The following is a 15,396-nucleotide window of genomic DNA, read 5'->3' as shown; positions in this document are numbered from 1 at the left end:
TATTCTTCAAGATATTCTCTCGTAATGCGGTGCGAAGATACTGAGAACTGGCCGTGCAAAGCATAGAAAGTAGCAATGCATACCTCTCTCAGACATATTCGGAGCTTGGACAAGTCTGTGGACATATTTGTATTCTGGCCAGGACCTGCTTCTCTGCTGGCGGTCAAGATGTTTCTGAAGCACAAAAAATTTGCAGTGCAAGTAAGCATTACACAGCTCTTCTTGCTATTATATATGGTGCGATAAACTCTGTTTTGGTGGTATCAAACGGCACGCTGATCAATCTTACGGAATTATACATGGTATTCGCCCCTTACTCCCCTCCAATATCAACTGCAAACACTCACTGCCCCGAAGACCCGGTACTACTTGCCGCGCTCAACGGCCTCGGCGGCGGAACAGGCCCAGCATTATCCCCATCATCACTCCTCTGCATCGGCACCCCGCCCACAAGCGACCGCACCAAGTTATGTGGCGTCATTGTAGACGGCGGCGCCGGCGCAGGAGGTGGAACCCCATCCCCTTCTTGATCCCCGCCGTCCTCGTCGTTGCCGGTGATGTCTCCCAGCTCGGCATGTGCAGCCGCCAACTGCGCCGCTTCTGCCGCCAGGTTCTCGGCCGCTATCTTTTGCATCTCCAGCAGCCTCTGCTTCTCAGCCACATCCACTAGGTCATCGTCGTCACTCCAGTACGGATCGTCATCTGCCAAGTGTGGCATCGCCATCCGTTTCCAGAACCTCAACTCCTGCCTCATGGCCTTCATCTCGACCCTCTTCTCCCACCTCTTTTCGTCCTCGTCGTATTTCTTCCGGAAATTCCTCAGCTTCTCGTTCGCGGCGCCGGCGTGGGCCTGCATCTCCCAGATTTGTTCGCGGAGCCTGGAGTTCTCCGCGCGGGCATCGGCTAGTTGTTTGCGGTAGGACTTGTGCCAGGCCGAGACGTCGCTGACGTGCTTGGCTTTGTATTCGTGGAAGATTCGGAGCATGGAGGACAGTTTCTCGGCGAATTGGTGGAGGAGGAAAGCGTTTTGGTCGCGCGAGTATCTGGCTTTCTCGAAGGCTTCTGAGAGGACTGATATGTAGGTATCGAGGTCTGCTTCTTGGGCTGGAGAGGGAGGGGTTAGCATGTGGGTTGAGTTTGTAAAGGAATACAAAATGGGGAGATGTACCCTTGATTTCATCCGCTGACATGTTGATCAGCTCTTCGTTTCCTAGCGACTGTGACCTCGCCCGGGCGCGAATACGGCCGACGCAAGAGATGACTTCTTCGAGAGTGCGCTGGTTTTGGGCGAGCTGTCCGCTGAGAGTGTCGACCATGTTGTAGATAAAGGTCAACTCGGATGCCTGGCCGGCTGGTATGGGGACGCCAACCATGGCTCCCTGCATGTTGGCGCCGTTCATGCCGTTCATGGCCAGGAGCTGCTGTTGATGCTGTTGCTGCTCGTAGAACTGGATCTGTTGCTGGTATTGAAGCTGTAGCTGTAGTTGTAGCTGCTGTTGCTGTTGCTGTTGCTGTTGCTGTTGCTGTTGCTGTTGCTGTTGCTGTTGCTGTTGCTGTTGTTGTTGCTGGTGGTGATGCTGCGAGTATTGCGACTGCTGGATGAGGGATGGTGGAGCTGGAAAGTCCATGGTGGGTGGTGAGCGTTGCGGCGCTTGGGTGTCAACTTATTTGATCCACTAAACAGCTGGGGGCGCGCCCACTGCAGCAATTAGATTGGTGCGGGTGGCAGGGGTGTTCCTAGCCCAGCATTGGCTACGATGGATGGACTTCAAGCAGTTCTTCTGTGCATGCGATAATGACATTCTTTTTCCTCGTTGAGGTGAAAGTGAAAATAAGATAAATGCAGCTCCTCTTAGAAAGAAGTTTCTTGCATGTCGGTTTGCATTTCTCGGGCTGCAGGGGTTCATTGGACGTCCTGACGCGGGTGCGCTTCAAAGACATCCATATATGTCGGTAGACAGCCGCACACCAGCAGCATATCCAGATTTCATATTCCTCTGGCCGGGCTCTCTCCTGGATATCCAGACATGAATATCAAGTTCAGGAGCCATCTTATTGCCCAAAAATCGCAAGGCCTGAATCCTCAAGCTAGTTGTAAACTTCAAGACACATACATGCCAGCTTCACGGGTTAGGGTTGGCTGTATGTCTTTTAGGTCAGATAGTGGGGCGCGGTCCAAGCTCTAGGTTCAAGGTTGTGGTTCTCACTCACTCTCACTCTCATTCTCCTGCTTCATTCCAATTTGCCCTTCTCACCAAGATCATCTTTCATGACTGCTGCCGGGCCAGTCAATTTCTGATAATATTGCAATCACTCACCGTGATATAATTTACAACTAACCCAGTTGAAACTCCGCGATCTAAGTTCAATTAATACGTTGCTCTTCTCCTCGCAATCCTGAACACTACGCCTCGCTCCCTATAAGATTCAGGTGGTGAAAGCCAACCGCAATTCAAAATGACAACTCCTACTCCAATGAAACATGCTCTTTCACAGCAAGGCAAGACTCCCTCCCAGTCACAACATGGCGCTGTTGCGACTCCCCCAGTCTCGACTCCATTCTCCGCCGCCCTTGCTGCCAGTGCCTTCTCACCACACGGTCCACGATCCTCACCACAGCAAATCAAAAAATCACCCGCGACTACTCTTGGTGGTCATCCTTCCGTACCAGCCGTAAACTTCGACAGTCCATCAGCCGCAGCTGCTCTCAGCGCACTCAACATGGGCTCCTTGGACTCGGGCCTTTCAGGCTTCCTGGGCAGAACTTCAGAGGATGAACGAGCAAAAAGGCTGGATGCTATGATTGATATCCTAAGTGTAAGGCCAATATGCCTCTTTCTGTTATTCTTATTTTTCTGACCTGCAGCATAGCAAAGAAAAGGCCTCGTCAGCGAAGCCGGCCTGGAGCGACTGGCCAAAAGACTCGGCCTGGAAGTATTCTGGGACGCGCCTGTCGGCAACGAAAAGAAAAAGAGCCTGATTATAGCTGGAGCAGCCCTGGAGCTCTCCATCGACTTCCAAAAAGACATCGTGCTGTTCCTCAGTCTCAACTTCCCCGAATCAGCCGACATCGTCAGCAAGCACGCCGCGGCAGCCGGTGAAATCCTTCTCAAGGATTTGCAGTTGGAAGACGGCCAACTCCCCCTAACCAAGTCTCTCGCCGGGTTTGCGGACAACTTTGAAAGGCTCGCCATGCTAGATAAACTCAGCCTGAACCCTGGACTTAATTTGTACGAGGCCGTGGCTGGGGTCTACGAAAGTTTACTTCGCCTACATCATTGGGAAATCCAAAAGCTGAGAGAAGAGCCGGCCTTTGCGGGCAAACGAGATTTCGAGATCGAGTGTCTCGCGATCTGCACTAGAAGTGGCAGACCAACGATGAACTCGCGCCACAAGACAGGTCTGAGCCTAGATTATTGGAAGCAGGGCAGAAATTTCAAGAGCGAAACCCCAGAGCAAACCGCCGAGATGATCGACAACAGCAAAACATGGAGTCTCCTCATCGGATGCACCTCTCTAAACCCAAATAACCCCGTCAGCCCAGTGCGCATCTCTGACAAATGGATCAGTGTGGACGTCGAGAGGATGCCATTGCCGGATGAGTTGGGCCCTGTCGTTGACTGGCTCGACCCGCCCCCGACCTATCTTCCAACCCCCGAGGATGAGAAATCAGATCCAGGGGTTCTGCTCCACGCCCCACGTCTTCCTGAAGCCGTGTTTCAAGCCATCTTCGACCCTCCCATTCACATATCCGCCGATCTCTGGGACAAGATACGGCAACTCGGCGTTGGGGTGGTGGACAGCGCCCCCGAAAAGCTGACCACCTTTGACAACTTGGTACTCCCCCAGGCGCCCAACACTGGCAATCTTAAGAGCAGCGACCAAGCCAACGCCGAAGCGAGGACCACAGTATGCCACAAGAAGATCCCCAACTTTCCGCACCCCAACGAAAGCGAGGAGGTGCAGATCATGAACCACACGAATACTCTCTACGTCTACGAGCCAGTCTATGGCAAGACTCTTACCGAGCTCACCTTTTCTCACCCTCAACACCTGGTGATGATGTTGCCCCATCTTCGGCAATATGTCTTTTTGTCGATCCTGCTGGAGAACAGCTTCGAGGAGGACGCCGGCACAAATATCACGTTCAGCTCGACGAAAGTATCGCCAACGACTGCCGGGGACGGAACTATAATGACCAAAACTAACATGGATGAGTTTTCTGGCTTCATGCAGTCCGGCTTGAACGGGGGTTCGTCTGCTGGCATCAGGCAAGAGGATGATGCCGCGGCCGAAACCGAACAGGGAGCGAATGAAACCGGGAAGAAGCTGGACTTGAACATTGATGTTACTCTCACCATCCTTCCGGTTCCGCGTCTTCAGATTGTGTTCCCGTGCAGTGAGAACAAGACGGCGAACATCCTCCTCGAGATTAGGGAGAATGGGCATGTCCATGTGGAGGCGCAGAATGTGCTGGATGAGAGGAACATGATGGGGAAGAATGGGAGGACGAGGAGGGTGGAGGATATTGGGTTGGTGTTGGAGGCGTTGGAGGATATTGGGAAGTGGGCGAACTTTCTGGTGACGAGGTGGGTGAATTAAGGGGGGTGTTGTTGTGCTGGGTGTTTAAGGGGAAAGGCACAGCTTTGACTGGGTAGCCGGATAGGGCCAAAGCGCGCCGCAGCATGTAAGAGAGCTGTTCGTGGCGAATCAGCAAGATGTTACATCTAGTTGGCTTGTGATGTTTGATGCCGATTGTGATAAGGGGGGCTTACCCTACTGGGGAGGCGAGCGCATACCTAACCGGGCGAGTGTTGCGTAAGGGGCGGGATTGAGGGGGTGATGCGTTATGGGGCAGAGCAAACACAAGTTCCTAACTTGTGGTGATGCTGTGTGGTGAGGACTAGAAATCAGGGGCCAACCGAGAGAATAATAGGAAGGGGGACTTGTGTTGGTATACAGTAGCTATGGCCGCGTCACAGTAGTTATGGCCGCGTCACCAGAGGTATGCTGTTGGCGATAAGCTGGGCCTTCCCCTTTTTTTACCTCTTGGTGTAGCAAAATACTATGGGGTCATCCCGATATTCCAACCTTCCAGGAGTTTGGGCGCCGAGTATATAAGTTGAGAGGAAGAACACCCAAAGGAGAGAGTTGTCCTCAGCATCACCGAGACAGGCTTTCACAGCACAGCTACCTTTGTCACAATCAAGCTACTTAAAGAGCATCCAAAATGCGCGCCTTCACCACCCTCATCATGGCTCTCAGCCTCGCAAGCAGCACCATCGCCGCTCCTGCGTCTTCTGCTCTCTCGCCTCTTGTCAAGGACGCTCTCGCCAACGACGAATGCCTCTACCTCTGCACCTGCACCGACTCTGTCGAGCAGAGCAAGGAGTGCTGTGTTGCTTCTGGGGGAAGGTTTGATGAGTCTATTGGCGTATGTATTTTTCCTGCCGGGGGTGCCTCAGGCGGTTGCTAACAGGTGATGTTTCTGATAGTGGTGCGCCGATATGAATAATACCACGGCTCAGGATTACACCCAGTGCTGTGGGGGGGGTTATGGTTGTGGGTTTGATTTTGGATGCCCGGCTCCTGGTCAGTGGTAGGGAGTTGATATGGGGTAGCTGAAGGGAGTTGGTGATGGTCATAAGGATTGACAGTGATGGAAGCTCATGGTGGGAGATCTTTGGAGTGTGAGGTTCTGATGGTGATAGACGGTGATGGTGGAAATTCCGGTTCGTTGGTAAGAGTTAATTGGGGGCCCCCGGGGAATATCTAGCTATGTTTCGTTTCAGTACACACCTGCCTAGGTACAAATAGGAATCTAGAGGATTATCTCTTGTGACGTCGAATGAACCGAGAAAAGAGGGATATAAGACAGGTAAAGCTGGTCTTCAAACGTGGCGTGTGGTCAGGCTGTCAATTAGTATCCATGTTTACACTCCTCGTTACACAAAGATTATGTAGTTGGAAGTGTTGCTGCAGGGTCCATGTTTTCAACCTTGCAACAAACACTTCAACCAATGTGATGAGGCCAAGTTCATAGGCAGCAGTATAACTTCGGTCTCCGTATCTCGGCCCAGTCTTACCATTCGTCAAACAAGAAGACTCTGGCTTTGTAGACGTCATCGAAAGCTGATCCGCTTCCTCGGCACACTACTTCGTAGGTCTTAACATCTCATCATCTGCCCACAGTGTCCACTAGGTGCGTTTTCCTTCCTTGCAGAATACTTTTACCATCACGGATGCCGGCATAACGCACAAGCTTAACTACCACGAATACAACATGCGCGTCTCCGCTACCTTTCTTTTCTTGTTGGCGGGTTTGGCCAGCACCACCACCGCCCTTCATGTCCCTGACTTCCTCTGGTCGATAATCAACAAGATTGATCGCAGGTGCCAGTACGACTGCTGGTGTGTTGAGGATGATCTCTCTGCTCAGTGCTGTGCCTCCATTGATGGGACCGTCGACGAGAATCCAATCCCAGTATTTCTACCATGAATGAGGAGTGGATGGCTTGCTGACATTGAGGCAGACATGCGTCAAGATGAACCTCACTGGCGCTACGACGTTCGCAACCTGCTGCGGGAGCAAGAACGGCTATGGGTGTTCGCAGAAGGCGCGTTGCCCTAGGCCTGATGGGGGCAATAGCTATGTAGACAGGGGCCCTCACTGGAGATGTACGGTTATGAAGTATGACATTGCAATGGCCGAGACTGCAGTTGTCGGCAATGGTGGAGAGAGTGTTCCTGTTAGGGAGTTGGTGTAGGTTGAGGGTCAACCTGAGAGCCTTGAATTGGTCCCAACAACATGAAGTTCTGGGGGCTTAAAGAAGATAGCGTCTGAATGCAATCGATAATTCCATACGATTCGCATCATGGGACTCAAACCTGCAGGGCTTGCATGCTCTTTGGTTCTGCAGATTGCTCGCTCCGCTCTGAAGGCCGCGTCACCAACTGCCAAGTGCCATCACAAGAGCCATGCACTTGATGATGTTTCTGCCCGTTTCTCGGATAATAAATGGGAATTGATGACGGAAACAAAAACCTGAAGAGTTTGTAATGAGCTGCCGAATCGTAGTTGAGGTCTTAAAGCACTCTTACTAACCCTTAGAGAAATCGCTGAGAGCGTTGCTTATGCCTATGCTGTATGTGATGCCACAATAGTCTCTTTTCCTTTGTCCGGGTTTGCAAAAGTACCTGGTCGCATCACCACTACTACCTGCCAAGTAAACAGGTAGGAATTTACAGTATATAGAAGCAGGGGTAAAAGACCAACAGCTTTCGGAGGTATTGTTTCCATTACTGCTTAGAGACAACTCGAGATATATATCGACAAACAGCTCTGCCTTCCCTCTCATAAGTAGGTAAGTAGGTAGAAAAAGATCATCAAAACTCAACTCAAGCCAAAATATCTACCCACAATGCGCACCTTCACCACTCTCCTCTTGGTTTTGACCGCCGCCACCGCCATCACCGCTCCCTCCCCCAACGCCATCAAATCCCCGAACCCGCTACCAGCTCCAATGACCGGTGATTGCTTCTACAGCTGCGGGTGCTCCAGTAACGTTGACCCTTCGAAATCGGCCACGTGCTGCGCTGCCATCGGTAGCACTCTGAATTGGCAGCAGGTATGTCTTACCTCTTTCATGCCTCACCCAGTCTCGCAGGTCCCAACACTTTACCTTCAGTTTTGCCCCGGCACAAACCATGATCACGCCTTGGCCTTTGTGACCTGCTGTGGAGGGGCCGATCCTAGGTTTGGCTGCCAGCAGAGGATTGGATGCCCGGTGCCGGATGAGAACTGGCAGTGAGGGGTGGTTGCGGTGGGAGTACGGTGTTGGAGATGGGGATAAAGTCGGATGTCACCGGGGTGTGTTATATACCTATATATTTGATAAATAAGCAACAATACTTTTGCTCGTCTCACTGCCTAAGGGTACGCACCTTAGACAAATGCTTGTGTGGAGTGAAGAAGCTGTTCGGAAAGCCAACATTTCGAGCAGGAAAAGCTCAGGCGGCAGATTTAGAAAGGCTCAACATACCTACCGAAAAAGAAGTGTAATGTCCGCAAACATCAACTTCAGATGAACAAGAAGAGTACAAGATGCTCGGCTGAAATTCGTCTGCCGACGAATCGCGCTCGCAGGCGAGAATCATGCCAACATGTGGCGACGCTGAACTGTTGCGAAGCGCCAGTGAGTGAGAGAGAGAGAGACAGAAGATTGCCCGCCTATTCGCCTTCTGGCGAGCCTCCTTGGGGTTCATGCTGTCTCCTTCTGTTCCTTCATCCTCTCCTCCCCCTACTCGAAAATCTGATCGACGGAAGCAGGCTACCAGGCACGTCGCACATGGATCCGTTACGCCTCGCTTGCTTGCGATGCCACGGGCCAGTTCTCATTTCTTCGATATTTTGGCTGAAGCACTCGAGGCTCACGAACGCTGGTATGAGAATGCTCGGACGATGAAGCTGGGGGGCAAGGAAACCGAGCTTGAGGCTAGGATGACTTTTGTTCCTTGCTTTCTCAGTGTCAGTTACTAAAACATGCAAGCAAATCCTGGTGTAGTGACCCTCGTCTTATGGGCTGTTGGAAGCACATCTATACTGTTGAAGCACGCTGCGATTGTTATTTATGATAGTCAACATTTAGAGCTTCGCGCCCTGAGCAAGGTCCTTCCCAGCGCCATAAACAATCGCCTGATCGAGCTTCAACCCTCCTTCCCTTGCCCTCTTCCCCGGCGCCTCATAAACACTGAAACCCTTCTTCTCCATAAACCTAGCACACATGGCCTCAATCTCAACCCCCGGATCAGCCTCAGCATCAACCAAGTACAGCACCGAGATGATAATCTCCGCAATCCTAAACACCAACCCCCTAGCCTCAGGCAACAGTTCCTCCTGCTTGCCCGTATCAATCTTGTTCTTCAACACTTGCCATTCCTCCACCAACCCTGCATTCTTCGACGACAGAATCAACCAATCCAAAGCTTGAACTGACTGCTTCCCACTCAGGGGGTGCTTCAAAGCACGAAGCGTATCACTAGCCAAGACATCAGTCGTCCCCTCCCAAATAGCACCAACGCAGCAATCACGGAACAGTCTAGAGATATTGAGATGCTCAGACTCGACATTCTGCATGTATCCTACCCCTCCCAACGCTTCCATGCAGCCGTACACCAGTGGGACAGTTGTCTCGCAGACATAGGACTTGTGAAGACTGGACAGTACCCTGAGTAAAGGCTGGACCAACTCCTTAGGTGGAGTCGGGACCTTTGTCGCCGCTTGGTTGGAGGGAAGAGACCGCTCATCCAGACCGAGAGCGTGGATTGTGTAAAACGTCAGCAGCATCATACCGTGGTAGTCAGTCGTCATGTTGGCCAGTGTTCTCATATGCAAAGGGTGCGACGACAAGGCAATTCGCTTGCCTTTGCCCATTCCGACGGGGCGGACAAGGGCAAAGGACCGGGCGATGCCGAGCGAACGCCCGAGGTAGCCCATGGAAGAGACGGTAGTGTGCACGCGGGTGATGTTGAGGATGGTGCTGATTTCCTGGATTCCTTTGCCCTCCTCGCCAATAAGCCAACCTCGCATACCCTTGAGCTCGAGCTCTGCTGTAGGGAGGGATTGGGTGCCGATTTTGTGCTTGAGACGCTGGATGGTGATGCCGTTGAGTTCGGTGCCGTTTCCGCTTTCGCCCGTGTGAGAGACTAGGGAAGGGTTATGGCGGCGCATGGGGGCGAAGAAGGCGGACACGCCCTTGGAGGGATGGGTTCTGGCGAGGAGAATGGTCATGTGGGAGTCGGTGGCTGATGAGAACCACTTGAAGCCGGAGATGGACCATGGGCCGAGGGGGATGGATTCGGACTGTGATGCCAAGGGGACTGGGGCTGAGGAAGGAAAGGGGTCGTAAGTGGCTACGGTTTCTGTCTGAGATACGTCACTGCCGCCAGTTCGCTCGGTCATCCATTGGCCGCTGGTCCATGTTTTGGTTGGGTCACGGGAGGTTAGGTGGCTGTAGGCATTCTGAAAAACCTCACGTTCAATCGGCGAGAGTTTCTTCGCGGCGGAAGTGAACAGATGACGTTGAAGGAGACGGGCCGCGCCATCTTGCATAGCCGCTGGGCAGAGGGTATTGGCGCATGATGCTTCCCAGAGGTGGCACCGCAAAAACTGGACAAGGCGAGTGTAAGGGCCGTGGTCAGTGTCGTAGTTCAAAGCAACGACTCTGCGATGGCATTAGCACGGCAACCCGGCATGTAGGTCTTGTAGACGTTTACCCCTTTTTGAAGCCATAGTCTTGAAGCTTTCGCCATCCCTCGCCAACAACCAGCTCGCTTTTGGGCTTGCCGAATGAATCCCGGCCATTTCCGCGCAGATATGGCTGGTTATGCTCGGCGTCAGTTACCCAATCGAAGACTTGCTGAGACAAGACCTCTTGGCCGATCTGAGCAGCATCGGGTGTGATTTTGTCAAGGATATCCGATGGCAGGAATACTATCAGCTGTTAGTGATTTTGTGATGAAAGTTCCTACAGGGAAGCATACATCTGGTCACTCTTTGGTAGCTCACATCATCATAGAACTGGTTATTGATCACGGGCTGTTGCTGGATAAAACCAGTATTCGAACTTGAAGGCTCCATTGTAACGGTGGGTACGCGTTCGTTAAGAATAAAAGAACCGCAGAAGATGATGTGAAATCACATTTTGAATACCAGCAGAACGTATTCGCTATTTACGTCAAAAGCAGGCGGACCACGAGCCTCGGCCTTGAACTGGATGTTGTTCCTGTCTTCTCAGTGGTTGGTTGACCGGGATTCCGTCCCATCCTGCCCCTGTAAATCCGGGGATGGTGGGTTCATGGGCGGAAAGAGGCCGCTGTCAAAGAGTGCCAAGATTTGCGGGGGACGAGCAAGTTACGGGGAGAGGGTTGGGGTTGGCTGTGGAGCTGTGTGTTGGATGTTCAACAAAGCAGTTGTGGTGATGACTCTCATGTCGGAAAAAGCCAGGAAATACTCTAAGTTTACGCATAGTATCAAAATGAAGCTTCGAAATAGTAGCGGAAAAGACCATCTACAGGTAGCAACTGCTCTGGACCGTGTCACTCACTGTCCAGTGAAAACCCAGAAGTGGTCACGTGCTCACGTTCCATTGTCGCGCAGCCTTTTGTCTGTGTTGCCTTTCAAACCGCGTCAAGCTCTCCAACTCACTTACAGCGTCCAATTCCGGATATTTTCCCACGGGCAGGCAGAACGAGTGGCAACATGCAAAATCGCCGCGCAAATGGATGGCGATGAGATTGAGATTTCCGATGACGACCTTACAGCCTCTTCGGTTGATGGAGACCAGCCCGCCGTCACAAACTCTCTTGGGAAGCGCAAGTCACCGGTCCCACCTGAGCTAGAGGAAAGGGTCGTTTGGACGGATGATTCCGATGATGGGACAGCGCTCAACCAGCCACGGGCAACTAAGCGTCGTGCCACTGCCGCAACCACTGGCGGCAGGGGAAGGGGAGGGTCAAGGGGGGCAGGACGAGGGGGAGGGGTCAGGTCTGAAAGGAAGAGGACCATTAAAATCGAAGATCCGGGGACACAGCAGGAATATGAAGAGGCAGAGGTGCCCACGTACTTACAGCAGCGAAGGAGGCGCTTCGACAGAGACAGGGAACAACTAAAAGTCGGTGGACTCAAGATACCACCGGATTATTCGGAACTGTATTTTTCGGATGACGAACGCCAATTCCAGCATGCAGAAAGGCCACAATTTGACGAAAGGAGCGGAATCAAACCATGTCGTCCTAAAAAGCAGATTGAGTTGGAGTATTCAGCCGGCATCATCCCAGCTTCGATCGCCCAGTACCTGCGTGACTACCAAGTCGAAGGCGTACGGTTTCTTCACCAGAGATTTGTCTACCAGAAAGGCTGCATTCTAGGCGATGACATGGGTCTGGGGAAAACGGTACAAGTGGCCGCATTTCTCACAGCCGCATTTGGGAAAACTGGAGACGAGCGTGATGCGAAGCGGATGAGAAAAATGCGAAGAGCAGGGGGCTGTTGGTACCCAAGAGTCTTGATTGTTTGTCCTGGATCACTGATCCAGAACTGGAAGAACGAGTTGAACCGCTGGGGCTGGTGGCATATCGACCTATTTCATGGCGTTGGGAAAGAAGACGTACTAGGTGCGGCCAAAGCAGGGCGGCTTGAGGTTATGATCACGACCTACATGACCTACAAGAACAATTGCGACGCTGTCAATGCTATCGACTGGGATTGCGTGGTTGCCGACGAGTGCCATCAGTTGAAAGACAGGCGGTCTGAAACGACAAGGGCCATGGGGCGCGTTAATGCGATGTGCCGGATAGGCCTTACAGGAACGGCCATCCAAAACAAGTACGAGGAGCTGTGGACGCTGTTGAACTGGACAAACCCGGGCCGTTTTGGAACTTTGGCCGAGTGGGCCACCACCATCACCAAGCCTTTGACTGTCGGGCAATCTCACGAGGCGACTCTCAAACAGCTTAGTCTCGCCAGGACAACAGCAAAGAAGCTGGTGCACAACCTGCTGCCCGACTACTTTCTCCGCCGGATAAAGACACTTATCGCTGACCAGCTTCCGAAAAAGTCGGATAAGGTGGTTTTTTGTCCCTTGACAGATATTCAGAGCCAGGCCTATCAAAACTTTATCGACGGTGATCAAGTTCAGTACATCATATGCGCATCGGAACCTTGCCCGTGTGCATCTGGACGAAAACAGGGGTGGTGTTGCTACAAGATTCTCGAGGATGGGAGGCCTTGGAAGAGTCTTACCTTTCCATGCCTCACGACACTTCAGAAAATTGCCAACCACCTTACACTCCTTCTACCATTTTCAGCGGACCCAAACGACAAGCAAAGTACGGAGCTCAACACTGTCCGCACTTGCATCCCCGATGGATGGGAGAAACTTTGGCAGGAGCGAGATTCGATGCTCAGTCTTGCCAACCCAGAATTCTGCGGCAAGTGGAAGGTCTTGAAGAAGCTCCTTCAGTTCTGGCACAGCAATGGCGACAAGGTCCTCGTCTTTTCTCACAGCGTGAGGCTACTGCGGATCCTCCGGCACCTATTCAACAATACAAACTACAACGTCAGCTTCTTAGACGGCTCACTAAGCTACGAGGAGCGCCAGAATGTGGTGGATGAGTTCAACACAAACCCCTCTCAGTTTGTCTTTCTTATTTCGACTAAAGCTGGTGGCGTTGGCCTGAACATCACCTCAGCCAACAAGGTGGTCATCTTTGACCCGCACTGGAACCCTGCTTACGATCTCCAGGCCCAAGATCGAGCTTACAGAATTGGTCAGATCCGCGATGTGGACGTGTTCCGACTGATATCAGCTGGAACCATCGAGGAGATTGTCTACGCTCGCCAGATCTACAAACAACAACAAGCCAACATTGGATACAACGCATCCAACGAAAGGCGTTATTTCAAAGGCGTCCAAAAGGACAGCACTCGAAAGGGCGAGATATTCGGGCTCGGCAACCTCCTTAGCTTCCACCCCGACCAGGTCGTTCTCCGAGAGATCGTCAACAAGACCAACGTTGCCGAGGCCAAGGCAGGCGTCCTGCTCAGCGATATTGACCTGGAGAAGTTGGCAAAGGACAAAGATGACGAGATCAATCTCGTCAAGCAGGAGGACGACAGCGACGAGACGGGCATGAGTCAGTTGGCAAAGCTCATCACGATTGAAAACAAGGAGGACATGCTCAAGAGCCGCAAGACGCAGAAACCACAGAGCGATGCCGTCGCCGCCATTTTGGCTTCTGCTGGGGTTGAATACACGCACGAGAACTCGGAAGTGGTTGGCACCAGTCGCGTGGAGGAAAAGCTATCACGAAGAGCAGAGCTTGCCGCTAACAAAGACAGCCAGGAATTGGGAGGCGACCGCGCATTATTTGCAGATAGCCAGGCCAACAGTGTTCCCGATACCGACAGCGTGTGGAAAGTCCACTACAAGTTCAACCCGCCGGCAGCTGCAATGAGACGGCAGTTTTGTTCGATGGCAAAAGAGTTTGGGTTTGCGAATGCGACTGGTTTTGCGCTAGTGGTCGAGAGCTGGACACAGGAGCAGAGACGAAACTGCCTGGAGACATTCTATCGGTCGAGGGAGGCGAAGCTTTTGGAGAAGGAGCTGGACGAGCTAAGGGTCATTGAGGCACAGGAGCAGCCATCGCCATCGATTGTTAGTATAGAAGATGACGCTGTCATGGAGTATGGTGCTCAGCTGGAGGGGGTCATGAGAAAGGGAGAAGGCAACGGCCCCGTTATCCATGAGGACGCTGGGAAAATCCTTCCTGCCCCGCCGAGGCCGACGATATTTCTTTCTGACAACGATGAGGATGATGAGCTTTGAGATTGAGATACCCCCGAATCATGAGCATGGTTCTTTGTCAGAGTCCAGACAGAAAGTTTGTGACTGTTCCAATTCGGTTTCAGGTGCCTGGGGTGAACCTCAACGGCCAGGACCCAGCAGCACTAGACATGTGCTTTCTCGTGGCTTGAGTGCTGCATGTGATGGCCGAGCACCGTTTCGAGACGGAGCTTGGTCGGCGCCCCGTCGGTCCCAGACGGCTACAGCGGAGGAGCTCGTTGTCGCTGGGCCGGGCTGAAGTGGCAGCTGACATAAAGTTGACCGAGGTCAAAGCGGTCCAAAGGGGAATGGCCAATCACGGAGATATTGGCGAGCCGCGAAAGGTGGGACAGTCGAAATGTTACAGCCAGGTACGAGTCCGTTTGTACCTATGACGCATCTTCACATGCCATTGATGGGCCCAGCAACCAGCAACAGTCGGACGCAAACAGCGGGGTGAGGTTTCCAGAGGCAAAACAGCAAGACACATCAACAAAACGAGCAGAAAGTCAATTGATTCACGTCTGTCTGGCCACGCGACCAGTGCCACAGGAGGCACTGGGAGGGAAATAGCCCAAAATAATAAAGGAACCAGACTTTTTTCAGAATTGATGATTGCGCCCAGCCTTTGACTGACGTTTTCCAAGACGCAGATCTCCAGCCATTTTCCATGGAATTTCACAGTGGCTCAATTGTGGGGGAGGGGTCGCTGAAAGGGCGCAACAGGCCAATCGCAACGCCTGAATTCCGGCAGCGCTCAGCAGCATTGGCCCCGGCATCGGTTCGGCAATTCGGTCAACGGCGGTGCGGCTTGCATCCATTCGTGGAGTGTGGGGTCGTTGTTGGGGAAATAGTGGGACTTGCGGCGAACATGGCTCGGCTCAAAGGATTCTGACATGACACTCGATGCGGGCATGTTTTGTACGTCGTTGTCGTCACGGCAAGCAATGGGAAGAGGTAGCGAGTTGATGATTTGTGGTGATGATGGCCAACGCTCTGAACACTAACACAA

At 52.4% G+C, this 15,396-nt stretch overlaps 6 protein-coding genes across 6 annotated transcripts; 4 read left to right on the top strand and 2 right to left on the bottom strand.

The window, feature by feature from the left end:
• Positions 1-221: 221 nt before the first annotated feature.
• On the bottom strand, positions 222-1,831 carry QC762_212650 (uncharacterized protein). Its single transcript, XM_062888161.1, has 2 exons — positions 1,169-1,831; positions 222-1,104 (listed from the first exon to the last, which is right to left on the bottom strand). Exons 1-2 carry the CDS (start codon positions 1,626-1,628, stop codon positions 344-346), a joined length of 1,221 nt encoding a protein of 406 aa, XP_062746371.1. The 5' UTR covers positions 1,629-1,831; the 3' UTR covers positions 222-343.
• A 293-nt stretch (positions 1,832-2,124) lies between these two features.
• Positions 2,125-4,602, top strand: QC762_212640 (uncharacterized protein; the record flags this gene model as incomplete). Its single annotated transcript, XM_062888160.1, has 2 exons — positions 2,125-2,817; positions 2,872-4,602. The coding sequence occupies exons 1-2, from the start codon at positions 2,458-2,460 to the stop codon at positions 4,600-4,602; spliced, it is 2,091 nt and encodes a 696-aa protein (XP_062746370.1). The 5' UTR covers positions 2,125-2,457.
• A 628-nt stretch (positions 4,603-5,230) lies between these two features.
• On the top strand, positions 5,231-5,842 carry QC762_212635 (uncharacterized protein; the record flags this gene model as incomplete). The annotated part of the gene is made up of 2 exons (XM_062888159.1): positions 5,231-5,434; positions 5,496-5,842. 2 exons carry the CDS (start codon positions 5,231-5,233, stop codon positions 5,601-5,603), a joined length of 312 nt encoding a protein of 103 aa, XP_062746369.1. The 3' UTR covers positions 5,604-5,842.
• Positions 5,843-6,011: 169 nt separating this feature from the next.
• QC762_0045430 (uncharacterized protein) lies at positions 6,012-6,862 on the top strand. The gene is made up of 2 exons (XM_062883416.1): positions 6,012-6,484; positions 6,534-6,862. The coding sequence occupies exons 1-2, from the start codon at positions 6,284-6,286 to the stop codon at positions 6,765-6,767; spliced, it is 435 nt and encodes a 144-aa protein (XP_062746368.1). The 5' UTR covers positions 6,012-6,283; the 3' UTR covers positions 6,768-6,862.
• Positions 6,863-7,260: 398 nt separating this feature from the next.
• QC762_212630 (uncharacterized protein) lies at positions 7,261-11,066 on the bottom strand. The gene is made up of 5 exons (XM_062888158.1): positions 10,543-11,066; positions 10,276-10,492; positions 7,945-10,223; positions 7,421-7,883; positions 7,261-7,346 (listed from the first exon to the last, which is right to left on the bottom strand). The coding sequence occupies exons 1-3, from the start codon at positions 10,637-10,639 to the stop codon at positions 8,645-8,647; spliced, it is 1,893 nt and encodes a 630-aa protein (XP_062746367.1). The 5' UTR covers positions 10,640-11,066; the 3' UTR covers positions 7,261-7,346; positions 7,421-7,883; positions 7,945-8,644.
• On the top strand, positions 11,037-14,387 carry QC762_212620 (uncharacterized protein; the record flags this gene model as incomplete). The annotated part of the gene is made up of 1 exon (XM_062888157.1): positions 11,037-14,387. The coding sequence occupies one exon, from the start codon at positions 11,037-11,039 to the stop codon at positions 14,385-14,387; it is 3,351 nt and encodes a 1,116-aa protein (XP_062746366.1).
• Positions 14,388-15,396: the final 1,009 nt, after the last annotated feature.

The sequence above is a fragment of the Podospora pseudocomata genome, assembly GCF_035222375.1.
Source record: "Podospora pseudocomata strain CBS 415.72m chromosome 2 map unlocalized CBS415.72m_2.2, whole genome shotgun sequence".
In the NCBI taxonomy this organism is placed as follows: domain Eukaryota; kingdom Fungi; phylum Ascomycota; class Sordariomycetes; order Sordariales; family Podosporaceae; genus Podospora; species Podospora pseudocomata.
The sequence above is the reverse complement of the archived record's forward strand: the minus strand, read 5'-3'. Positions and strand labels throughout refer to the sequence as shown.

Excerpts from the sequence above, each read along its gene's own strand:
- QC762_212650 (XM_062888161.1), bottom strand. The coding sequence starts at position 1,628 with ATGGACTTTCCAGCTCCACCATCCCTCATCCAGCAGTCGCAATACTCG. Across the intron at positions 1,105-1,168 it reads GTCAGCGGATGAAATCAAGG|CCCAAGAAGCAGACCTCGAT; the intron begins GTACATCTCCCC and ends CTCCCTCTCCAG.
- QC762_0045430 (XM_062883416.1), top strand. The coding sequence starts at position 6,284 with ATGCGCGTCTCCGCTACCTTTCTTTTCTTGTTGGCGGGTTTGGCCAGC. Across the intron at positions 6,485-6,533 it reads TCGACGAGAATCCAATCCCA|ACATGCGTCAAGATGAACCT; the intron begins GTATTTCTACCA and ends ACATTGAGGCAG.
- QC762_212630 (XM_062888158.1), bottom strand. The coding sequence starts at position 10,639 with ATGGAGCCTTCAAGTTCGAATACTGGTTTTATCCAGCAACAGCCCGTG. Across the intron at positions 10,493-10,542 it reads CTACCAAAGAGTGACCAGAT|TATTCCTGCCATCGGATATC; the intron begins GTATGCTTCCCT and ends AACAGCTGATAG. Across the intron at positions 10,224-10,275 it reads GACTATGGCTTCAAAAAGGG|AGTCGTTGCTTTGAACTACG; the intron begins GTAAACGTCTAC and ends ATGCCATCGCAG.